This window comes from Miscanthus floridulus, chromosome 6 (assembly GCF_019320115.1).
Source record: "Miscanthus floridulus cultivar M001 chromosome 6, ASM1932011v1, whole genome shotgun sequence".
NCBI classification, from domain to species: domain Eukaryota; kingdom Viridiplantae; phylum Streptophyta; class Magnoliopsida; order Poales; family Poaceae; genus Miscanthus; species Miscanthus floridulus.
This window is the reverse complement of record NC_089585.1, coordinates 100,693,515-100,705,597: the sequence shown is the minus strand read 5'-3', so window position 1 is coordinate 100,705,597 and position 12,083 is coordinate 100,693,515. Positions and strand designations below refer to the sequence as shown.

Here is a 12,083-nt window from a genome sequence, read left to right as displayed (position 1 = left end):
GGAGTTGGGACGCCAGGTGGCGTCTCATGCGAATGTGGTGGTGGAGATCCCGTCTGACGACGAGGCGGATACCATGGTGGATCCACCGGTGTCGCCACGGGAGCTAGCGGTGGTCCGGTTGGAGGCTGGGCCCTCCGGTGGTTCATTGGCAGGTGACCTGGAGTGGCCCTTCTGCGAGGACCCATCGAAGGCGAGGTTTGTCCTCTGGGATTCTCGGGAGCACCAGCTCTGGGAAATTTTTGGTGGACAAGGGCATGCCATGGTGTCTGAGCTCACCGAGCTGTCCGCGAAGCTAGAGAGCCCCCAGAAGCAGGCTTAGTTTGCCCGGCAGCTAGTTGAGGTTGACCTACAGCTTGCCACAGAGGTGAGTTTCTGGTACTTCTCCTTGCCCTTTGAATCTTTCGTCGGTTGTTTTTATAACGCCTGTTTTCCACAGGAAATAAGGAAGGTGTCGTCCCGCAAGTCTCACTTCCTCCAAGTGGAACACACCCAGATGGCCAAGCTTGAGCACCGGGTGGAGTCCACTTGCCATGAGTCCCAGGTCCGAGCGGCCAAGGCAGCTATGGCATGGGCAGATGAGCAGCGTGCGGCAAAGTGGGCGACTACGGCCAAGCAAGGGCTCAAGGCAGCGAAGGTCCGCCATGCGGAGACTGAGGTGGGGCTACGCACATCCCTGGCGAGCACCGAGGCAGCGCTCCAAGAGGCCTTGGTAGCCCTTGAGCCAGAGCGAGCCACCATAGAGTCGGCATAGAAGGCCCTAGAGGCAGAGTAGAGGGCCCGGTCGAAGGCAGATCAAGAGGTGCTCAAGCTCCGGGACTAGGTGATGGGGATGGAGGACGCGAGTGCCCAGCTACGCGAGTAGGTGGCTAGGAAGGCGAAGGATCTCTCCACCCTTGAGGCCCCTCATGTCAGTGCATACCTTTTTGTTTTCTCGTGGTGTTGATTCCTTTTCCCCCCAGCCTAGTTCTGAGCTTGTCGCCCTTCTTGTAGAGCTGGGAGAAAAGGTGAAGGCGCTGGAGCGAGACCTGGAGAGGACCAAGGCAAACTTCGGCCGGAATGTCGAGGAGCTGGCCAAGTCCTGTGAAGAGCGACGTGCTCTCAAGGGGGAGTTTGGTTAGATTCACAACGCTGCCTAGCTCATCATCTCAAAAGTCTTTGGGTCAGCGCCAAGTACCAGCGCGCCCACGGTTCAGCTGGTGGAGATCCCAGACGCGGTCAAGGACCTCATCAGGAGTGGGCTATTTTATGGAGCATCAGGTTTACTGACCTCGGTGGTGACGTACCACCCGAACCTAGACTTCGCCACTATCTACTGTGGGTATGCTGAAGGCCTAAGCATGGAGGACATCTAGTCAATCGGGGTGAGCCTGATGCCGCACGCACGGTTGGTGTCAGAGTAGGTCTCCGCTGAGTGGGTGATGGATGTTCGCAATCAGGACATGGCCCGAAGAATGCGTGGAGAGGATGCCTCCAAGCCTGCAGATAGCTCGAAGCCTGGTTCAGGGGGTAACGTCGCCTCAGCCTTGATCGAGCCAAATGTCATGCTGCCGGAGAGCGAGCAGCCTACGCCTTCATCGGTCGCGCCGTCAGCGGATGTCGCTGAGTCGGTTTAATACCTTTTTTTAAATATAAGTAGTTAGTAAATGTAAGAAGTTTAAGTTCATGGGGGGAACCCCTGTGTAAAACGATCGTGTGTGTGTTTTAATGACTGCAATCAGTTTTTGTTTTTGTGATGGAGTTGCTCCGTTCGGGGAAGCTTGTTCCCTTTTGTTCCTTAGTTCTCCCTTAGCATAATTTTGTTTTAAACTTCTTTCTATCTTGTACCTGCCTGTTTGTTCTATAGGTTGCAACTTTGCGAGCCCGGGGCATGGCCCGTGAGGCTCGGCTAGTCGGAGCCATAGGAAAAGGCGGGGTGCAATCAGTCAGAATGTTCCAAAGCAAAGTTACGTAAGGTAAAACAAAGGAATGAACTACCCTTTTGTTCAGGTAGGAAGGACTTTCTTCACACAAAACCAAAAGAGTACTTAAGGTAAAAAACTAAAACAAAGGGGTAGTAGAGCCCCCTAGTGGAGCCCCCGAGCGCGCCAAGCCGAAAAGTGTTCGGGTCGGTGTGCTCTTATACGAGCGTTCGCTAAGTAAAGGTAAGACTAAAACTTAGGAAGAGAAGAAAAGACATAGCTGTTCCAAGGTCATCGGAGAGAGCATCGTCGTTGTTGTCCTTTAGTCGGTAGGCTTCCGGTTGGATCCCTTCATGCTCTAGTCATCTGGATCCTTGTCCACTGCGCCTCCTTCTTTGGTCGCTGCCTCCTCGCCTTTTCTTCCTTTGGCCTACCGGCCTACCTCAGTAGGCGCCTGAGGAGTTGGCAGTCCTTGTAGAGATGGTTGATAGGATAGTTGTGGTTGGTGCACAGGCTCTCTATGAGATCGTGGAAGTGGCCCGGAGGGTCTTGCTAGGGCTGCGTGCCCGTGTGATCGACTACGACGACCGACGAGAAGTTAGCCAGTTGGCGGCGATCCTTTCTATTCTTTTTCCCCTCTGTGTGGAGGGGCCCTCATCTTGATCCTGGCACTTGGCCTTTCCATTGTCGTGGCCCCCGTTGAGGCACGGCAGAAAAGGCGCTTGCTGGGGGTGTTGGACAAAGGTCCGTCATTCCAGACTATCAGGGCTGGGACTCTGGTCGATGCTGCACACGTCTTGGTTTAGCCCGAGCCGCGCATAGATAGGCGGTCGGCATGGGGCAGTCATCAAGTCTAGATGAGGAGTGGTTGCGGCTTCTTGTGACACAACTGGTGGTTGAGACGATGATAGGGTGTAGTGCCCCATCTGCTACGTCCCTATTCCCCGGATAGGGAGCGAGGTCATGAGTCGGCGTCATGATATGGAGTACTCCACCTGTTGAACGGCGGTGGTCTCCAACAGTGCTCAGAGGTTCTGGTGGATTGCCTGTCCGCGAGGTTCGTTCAGCTTAGGCAGGTCATGCAGGAGCATTACCACGGCGGCAACATTCTGACTGGCTCAAGCGAACTGTGGGGGGTTGGTCCCTCGAACCGTAGCATTGCGCTAGGGCTGAAGGGCGTGACCCCGAGCGCCGCTCATAGGTCTATGCGCACAGGGCGCAGTGTGGTGCACCAAGCGCGTTGGTGCAGTTGGTGGCTGACGCGGCCACTGTCGTCATAGATCCTCCCCGTGCTCACATGTGAGCTCAAGGGTCTTAGCATGAGGGCCTAGTGGGGCATCGGCCCGAAAGGACTCCGTTACCCCTAGCGGCCATTCTAGAGCGTCCGCCATAGCATATTCCTGGGATCGACGGTGGCTAGGTGCCATGTCGCCGAGGCTGGAGCCATCGCTCCCGACGTCGTCATCCATGATGTCAAGGAAATAGGTGGGAGCATAGCTCGCCATCCCCACGAACTCAGACGCAAGAGGGTGCGGCGCCAGCACCTTTTGGAGTCCCTGGGCATATGCGTTCGCGGAAGACATGAGACCATAGGGGAACCAGCCGTATGGTGGCTGCGACGGGGACAACGGTAACCCACTAGATATTTGGCGGAAGATAGAGCGTAGTAAGTAAATAACAGCATGTATATTACTTACAGTGGGGTTTGAGCAGAGAGTTTGCTCAGAATGAAGCGCAGATGCTGCACCATCGAAGTCGCACATCCCGGGGTCGATGAAGGACGTCCCTCTGATGGGTGTCGGGTCACGAGCTTCCTCGCGAAGATGGAGTACGCCGAGCCAATTGGCGACGAAGTCTAGGCTCTCGAAGCGGAAGGCCTAGGATGGCTCGAAGACGGGTGGAACCCGCATCCCGGTGGGTGAGAGTGCAAGGAACTCCAACAAGCCAAAGCGAATCATATTGCCCGAGCCCACCACGGTGGGGGTGGCAGAGAAATGGGCCATCCGATTACCAAAAAAATGTTGAATGTACAGCGTCTTCCCCACGAACGGCGCCAACTGTCGATGCAGAAAGTGACCAACTAGTAAATATTTGTAGTTTTGCTGTACGTTATGATCGGAGGTGGCCTAGCACTCAATAACACAAGATTTATACTAGTTCAGACAATGTGCCCTACGTCCAGTCGGGGTCGGTCGGTGACTTTATTCCTGAGCCCAGGTGCTCGAAGTCTATAGTGGGGTTACAAACAAGAAGGAGAAAGGAGGGGGTATACAAGAGGTTCGGACGGCTCCGACCAAAAGGGTTGCGGTCGAAAGTTTGTGGTCCTGCGGTTGTAAGGGGTTGATGTCGATCTAGTGACTCTGAGCTTTTTTGTAGTCGATCTCCATCCCTCTTTGGAGGGAGCGCATCCCCTTTTATAGGTGAAGGGGATGGCTTTTATAGGTGAGAGGGAGAGAGTATAGATATTTCTAAGCCTTGCTGCCTACGGTGATGAAATCTAGATAATGGTTGAAGCCCCCAATACTGTCGATGTCGCTGTAGGATGTCAGATGTGCATGGGGGGTCAAGCTATCTTCTTCAGGAAGGATGGACGCCGGTACCTGCAAATACTTCTAGATGCCTAGTGGCATGTGAGAAGCCACGCTATGTTCACCTGGTATGGCAAATCCTGGAGCCCATACTGTCATCGATGTCTAGAGACACGCGGGAGGCTTTACCATATGGGAGTTTCTAGCGGCCCCTACAATACTTTGTGTTAGGGTGGCTGTAGAGCACTGTTTCGTGCAGGGTATGGTCCCTGGTGTAGTGGTTTTGACTTGTGAGCCATGCCTTGCCTTTCTCTGCATGTCTTCTGGTTCCCTCCAAATGGGGAGCCCCCGGTCGGATGACTCCAGTCGACTTTCAGTGCGTCGGTCAGAGAAGAGTGGTGAGCAGGCTTCCCATGAGCCCCGGTGGTGGGGTCAGAGTCAGAAGCAGTGTTTTGGGCCAAGCCTTCTGATTGGAGAGACTACTTGGAGATGGTTGGTGCCTGAAGCGAGTGCTCCGGTCAGAGAGGTGGGCCAAAGAAGTTGACGAGCGGGCGCCTGTTCTTAAGGGTAGTCCTTCTAGTCGATGACCGGACTTCCCTTCTGGCTCACTGTGTTTTAGTTTTTTTTTGCTGACCCATGAAATATATGTTGTTTTCCTGGGCCGAGCCCGAGCGTGGAAGATGGTCCTCAAGGAACCCCGGGTTTATGAACCCGACACATATCCTTAGAGTCATTTCTTTCCTCCTGATGGGTAAGCCTTGCGGAGTACAATTGAGTACTCAGGGTTTGTTCTACCCTATTGCAGGTGATAGGAACATGTGGAGCTGGCACTTGTGTGTGGAAACCTCCTGATGGGCTCAGCGAGGATTTCCTTAAAGTTGCAGGCATAGAGTTTATTTGAAACTTTCACCCAAAATGTTTTATAATGGAAAAACTTATAACCTGCTATAATGTATATAATGGATCATCATGCTAATGATTAACTTGTCATTAAATGATTTTATTTCCGCTGAGACTCTAATAACATGATTATATTTCACTGTTATATACAATAATATTATACTTTGATATTGCATGAAAAGCGATGTAAGAAATGGCTAAAATATTGTAAGCTTTATTCTCTCATTTGTGATTCTGATGGAAAAATGTGGATTTTCGGGTTCTCCCATGGGGTGTGGTCAATGGAACTGTTCAATATAGCTCCCTTTCGAGGTGCTTAGCGTCTAGTGGAAGATGAGCACCTCTGAAAGTGGGTTATTTTAGATGGTTCTGCCACAGTTAGGTCCTATTGATCTTAATCGTCACGTGACAACCTTTTTGTTTCTTATTTGTTGGTTTTCCTTTTTCCAAACAAGCACGGTTGATAATTATTTGTTAAAGTATGTTCATGCTTATAGAAGTAAACTAATGATATTATATTTTAGAGGTGATAATAGAAAAAATCTAAATCATAGTCTATCATGATATTTCCAACCTTGCATCTTATCTTTCTATAAGTGTCGATAATATTCATGGTCAATGGTAGCACTGTAGCAGGAAAAAATTTGGACCCATATACACTACCCATTGGACCACCATGACCATAGTCCTTTTAGTTCAAATGGATCGACACATAGCCCTAAAAATTAGCCTTGTTCAAACCCAACTCTAGGCTGGTCCATTCGCACACAAGAAATACATATTTAGGTGATTCTAGTAGCCAGTAAGGATCTATCTAGAAGTAGCTCAAATGAAGCTTGTAGGGCATGTTTGGTTTGCACCCTAGAGGAAATTTGTAGGTCAAATATGCAAAAGAATGTTGTTTGTACCGTGTTTGGTTAGAACCTTGTATAGGTGACTAGGCCAGGTATGGATGGTGTAAGGAAAATGGTATCTTGCATGGCCATTGTGTGATTTTAGTGTTTGAGTGACAACATGATCATTTGGTAACCGCTAGTATACAAGGTTTAGTTCAATGGATGTAAGGTTGGCTTGGACTTAAGCAACATTGAGAATAGAGTGATCAACACCTCAAGCAAGACATTAGAAGCTATGTTGAATATCCTAGAAGACCTGCAAGAAGTCCAAGACACTATGAAGACTAAAGCCTGTATATAGACACACGAAAAAAGAACACAAAGAAAGTCATGTCAAAGTTGTTGTTTTGAGGTCATAAAAAATGCTTGGTGTAGACATGAATTGGGCACCAGTGAAAAGGGCATCGAGCCAAAGAATTCTAGGCTCTGAGCCACCACAAATCTTTGGTGGCGACAGGTTGGAATGCACCGAAGAATACGGTGCAGCCTAGGAAGTTTCTATAGAAGCAACTAAAGAGGTCAAAGGGGCACTAGAATAGTCCAGTTGGTGGGCACCAGAGAAATGACATTTTTGATGGTGTCCAAAAGAACTCAAGAGCAATAGGCAAGCATCGGAATAGTCCAGTGCAGGAGCATCAGAGAAAATGCTTCTACGATGGTATCCAGAGATGGAATGCATCGCAGAAGGGCACTAGAAGAAAGTGTCCAACGGTCGATCGATCCAACGCCTAGTACCCCTGGCAAGGCACCAAAAAGGCATCGAATTTATCCAGCGGTATCATAGGAAGTTTTCAGTGAGTAAGCAGGGGTTGATGTCCTTTGCCCAACATACAACTAGTTTCTCTAGGAAGATTATAAATACCCCTATGACCGGCCATCTGATGTAGTTAGAGTGTGCTAAAGATAGAGGGGTGTCGACCATTCCAAGTGCTCTAGACACCAAAAGTGCTTAAGGAAATATTAGGTAATTAGTGCAGTGCTTTTGTGAAGTGCTTAGGCTAGTTAGACGTAGATATTGATGTTTTGCTCTAAGCTTAGGCTTAGTGTTACTAAGGTCAGACTTGTAATCTTGTGAGATAAACAGTCGATCACTTACCAGTTAGCCATTACAAAACAGCCACTTAAACTGTGTCGGGGACCAATATTAGGGTACCCGAAGAGGAGGAGCTAACGACCGTCGAACGTTGATTCATCCACACAATCAAGAGCGCGACTACACCGCTTACTGGGTCACTCCTCATCTATCCACCGGGACCATGGGCCCCGCCCCAAGCTGACTCCACCTCGCCAGATGTCCAGGAGCTGGCTCTGTCTCACCCGATGTTTGAGGGCAGACTCAGCCTCGCCCGATCTCTAGGGGCTGGCTCTGCCTCGCCCAATGTCCTAGGGCAGACACCGCCTCGCTCGACATCCAAGGGATGGCTCTACCTCACCCAACCCCTGAGGGCTGGCTTCGCCTTGCCCGACGTCTGAGGGCAAACTCTGCCTCACTCGACGTTTAGGGACTGGCTCCGCCTCGCCCAACGTCTGAGGGTAGGCTTCGCCTCGCCAAACCCCTGAGGGTTGGCTCCGCCTCACCCAATGTCTGAGGGTAGACTCTGCCTCACCTGATGTCTAGGGGCTGGCTTTGCCTCGCCCGACGTCCGAGGGTAGGCTCCGCCTCGCCCGACGTCTAGGGGCTAGCTCCGCCTTGCTCGACTCCCGAGGGCTAGCTCCACCTCGCCCGATGTCTAAGGGCAGACTCTACCTTGCCCGACGTCCGGGGGTTGGGTCTACCTCGCTCGACGTCTAGGGGCTGGCTCCACCTCACCCGATGTCTGTGCACTGCTCATTCATAACTACGGGCATAGATAAGGCAGGACACTCAAGTCAACCACAATACCAAGGACCATACCCTGTACGCCTATAGGAAACTACCATTAGGATATGACAAGACGGGCGCTTTAAAGCCCTTCTAGGCATGTTAGAGCCCAAACAGTGTTGTAGGCACTGACATTTGTCTTAGTGTTGTGGGCGCCGCCATTTGCCCTCGAGCGCGAATCCTGATAGAAGAATACGACAACCACAATGGTCTAGAAGGAGACTCACATCCTCTACAGTGACGGACATGCGGTCACTGCACCGTTCATTCCCCGTAGGGTCACGGATCAACACCCTAGTCTGTCATGCCACCATAACACACATACTGTGTCATCCATTCCCCATAGGGGATTGAAAAAATAGAACATACCACGCATCACATAACACACAGTTGAGCGGCAACTGAGCTCTTAGCATCCTTTCAACCTTTCCATCAGAGACTGGGGACCTATCCCTCTCTTGCTTGTTTGTAACCCCTACTATAAACCTTTCAGTGCTAATAACACGAGCAGCCGTTGCAAACAAGACATAGGGACGTTCTGCCCGAACCAGTATAAACCTTGTATCTTTTAGCACACCATCCGGGTCCAATGCACAATAACACAAATTTACTCGTTGGTGTTTCCTCAAAACACCAACAGTTGGCGCACTAGGTAGGAGACCTTTGCACGTTCCGACATTAGCATCAAGCAACAGATGGCTAGCCATGGAATCAGCTGGGTCCCGGGCGCACATGTGTGCTTTGGTGACCTAGACTTCATCGTCACGGTGGAAGGAGAGTTGGCATTGGCTCACGCCGCCATCCAACCTCTCCTCTCCATTGGCCTCAACTATAGGAGGCATGAGTGCCGACTCAACATCTTCCTAGGACCCTAGCCATCCAGGGAGGACCCGCGCCACCTCATCTTTTCTAACACCACCGACATGGCGTGGCTCACCAGAGGAGAAGCCCTCTCTCTAACACCCCACACGAAGCGCCCCGACAGTGCTTCCGTTCAGTCTCCGCAATGCCACAGCGACTGTTAGCCACCTTGTGGCACAACACATGGTTTCACTGCCCATGAACGATGAGTTCATGGGGATGATCAAACATGTCATGAAATCTTTTCATGACCTCCTGGTAGAAGAGCTAGAGTCACCCTCTAGCTCTGATTCTAGCAGGGGAAGCCACCACCCCTCTCATGAATGCTTCATGATGGGTACCCCCGAGGGGCACGTCGAAAGCGTCCATGAAGGGGAGGCTACCCTAACAAATGGCCTCAACAAAGAGACCAAGAGGGAGACAGTGACCCCGCCATGAATGCTGATGGAGCAGCTAAAAGCCTGACACCGAGAGATTAAGGAAGCATGACTCTAGCTCGAGCTAGAATGCGTGGAGCTTGATCAGGAGATCGAGCGCCATGGAGACAGTGGGCGCGCCCACACCATGGCCCATGACATGAACCAGAGGATCATCGCCGATGATGAAGCCCTCCCTCACTTCGCCCGAGTAAGCCAGAATATCACTGCCGCGGTGGCCTTGCTCCATGGTCTTCTAGAAGTCACGACGCCCGAGGATCATCGGGCCCACCACGAGATCCACACACTGCTCGAGAGTGCAGTGGCACAACAGGCCGAATGCTCATTGTCTCAGTGATGTGAGCTCGATGCTAGTCAGCACATGCCTTGGGAGCATCCCATTAGGGACGTGTTGGTCCACCAGGAACCTCAAGAAAGTAGGCAGCACACCACGGTCCTGGTGCGTCAGCGTCTCGGCTACAACCGGGATGCGCGCAACACCCTCAACGCCCACAGACATGCCTATGATGACCCGAGAGAAGGAGCCAGATGTGGCTATCACCCTCATCGTGGCGGACGCTATAGCAGCAATGAGGACCGAAGCCCAAGCCCCGGCCTACCAGGGCCTTAGGCCTTCGATTGACACATTCTCAATGCTGCCTTCCCGACAAGGTACCGAACACCAACCAATATCCTAAAGTACTCTAGGGAAACAAACCCCAGACTATGGCTTGAAGACTATCAACTTGCCTACCAAGCCGATGGTGCGGATAATGACAACTTCATTATCCGCAACCTTCCATTGTTCTTGGCTGATTTGGCAAGAACTAGGTTGGAACACCTTCCGCCCAACAGAATCCAAAGTTGGGCGGACCCGAAGGAGATCTTCGTGGGAAACTTCCAGGGCACATACAAGTGCCCTGGTAACCCATGGGACCTCAAGAACTATCGGTAGAAGGCCGAAGAAACCCTCTATTAGTACATCTAGCTCTTCTCCCGGTAATGCAACGAGCTCTCTAACGTCACCGATGTCGACGTTATAGGAGCTTTCCTGTTCGGGACCACCTACGAGTCTCTGGTTCACAAGCTAGGACGTAAGGGCCCGTGAACCACCAAGGAGCTCTTGGACATCGTCACCATCCATGCCTCAGGTGAGAAAGTGGTCAGAGCCATCTTTGATCACCTCGATGGCAAGGTGAGGCGAGACGAGGATGCTGGCAAAGGCACCTCCAATCGTCCTGCCAAAAATAAGAACAAGAAGTAATGACGCGTGGGCTCGCTCGTGGCCGCCGCTGATTGGAGAGGTGGCCGGAAGCCTACGGAGGGCACTCTGAACCATTTTGAAAAACTACTCGAGGGGCCATGCCCAAACCATGCTTTCCTAGTCAAGCATCTGTACAAGGACTATAGCCTCATGCGACAGTTCTTATCCAGAGGCTCCAACAAAGGGGAGCACGGAAAGGACCCTGACTCCATCACAGATGATGCCAAGGAGAAGGATGGTAGCTTTCTAATACTGGATGGCTGCCTCATGATCTTTAGAGGATCGGAGGCCTATGACTCCAAGCGCTGCTAGAAGATCGCACGCCGTAAGGTCTATGCGACCAAACCAACCACACCTGCCTTCCTCCGGTGGTCAGAATCTGCCATAACCTTCAACCGGACTAACCATCCGGAGAGTGTCCCACAACCAGAGAGATATCCACTCATGGTCGACCTAATCGTCGGTATGAAGCGCCTCACCAAGGTACTAATAGATGGGGGTAGCGGCCTCAACATCATGTACACCGAGACGCTCGATGCCATGGGCATCGACCGAGTGCGCGTCCAGCCGACTAGAGCACCTTTCCACAGTGTCGTGCCTAGAAAGCAGGCCTTACCACTTGGGCAGCTCGATCTACCCGTCACCTTTGAGGGCCTATCCAACTATAGGACGAAGACCCTCACCTTTGAAGTGGTTGGGTTCCACAGAACCTACCACGCCATCCTAGGGCAACCATGCTATGCGAAGTTCATGGCCGTTCCCAACTACACCTTCCTCAAACTAAAGATGTCAGGCCCAGGTGGGATCATCATCGTTGGCACCTCCTTTCAGCGCACCTACGAGCATGAGGTTGAGTGCTGTGATCACGTCACAGCAATCATCTCCTCCACAGAGCTCATGGCCCTTAGGAAGGAGGTCACCGAAGAAACACTCGACCCTTAGCGATAGCGGAGGGCTCCAAGGAGGTCCTCGTGGACCTTAGGAGCACCGAGGGCAAAATGGTGCGCATTAGAACCACGCTTTCTTCTGAATAGAAAAGCGCACTCGTCGGCTTTCTCCATGTGAACAAAGACATCTTCGCGTGGAAACCCTCGGACATGCTAGGCATTCCGAGGGAAGTCACCGAGTACACCTTGAAGCTCTGCCTACGCTCTAAACCGGTGAAACAATGCCTGCATTGCTTCGACGAGGGGAAACATAGGACCATCAGTGAGGAGATCGCAAGGCTTTTGGTGGCCAGATTCATCAAGGAAGTGTACCACCCAGAGTGGTTAGCCAATCCTATTCTTATATGGAAGAAGAGTGGGAAATGGAGGATGTGTGTTGATAATACGGGTCTCAACAAAGCATGCCCAAAGGATCCATTTCCTTTGCCGTGCATAGACCAGATAGTTGACTCTACCTCGGGGTGCAAAATCCTCTACTTCCTTGATGTGTACTCTGGGTACCATCAAATTGT

General features: G+C 51.6%; 1 protein-coding gene across 1 annotated transcript; it reads left to right on the top strand.

Moving 5' to 3' along the window:
- The first annotated feature begins 11,068 nt into the window (after nt 1-11,068).
- Nucleotides 11,069-11,566, top strand: LOC136460910 (uncharacterized). Its single transcript, XM_066460436.1, has one exon. It carries the CDS (start codon nt 11,069-11,071, stop codon nt 11,564-11,566), a length of 498 nt encoding a protein of 165 aa, XP_066316533.1.
- Nucleotides 11,567-12,083: the final 517 nt, after the last annotated feature.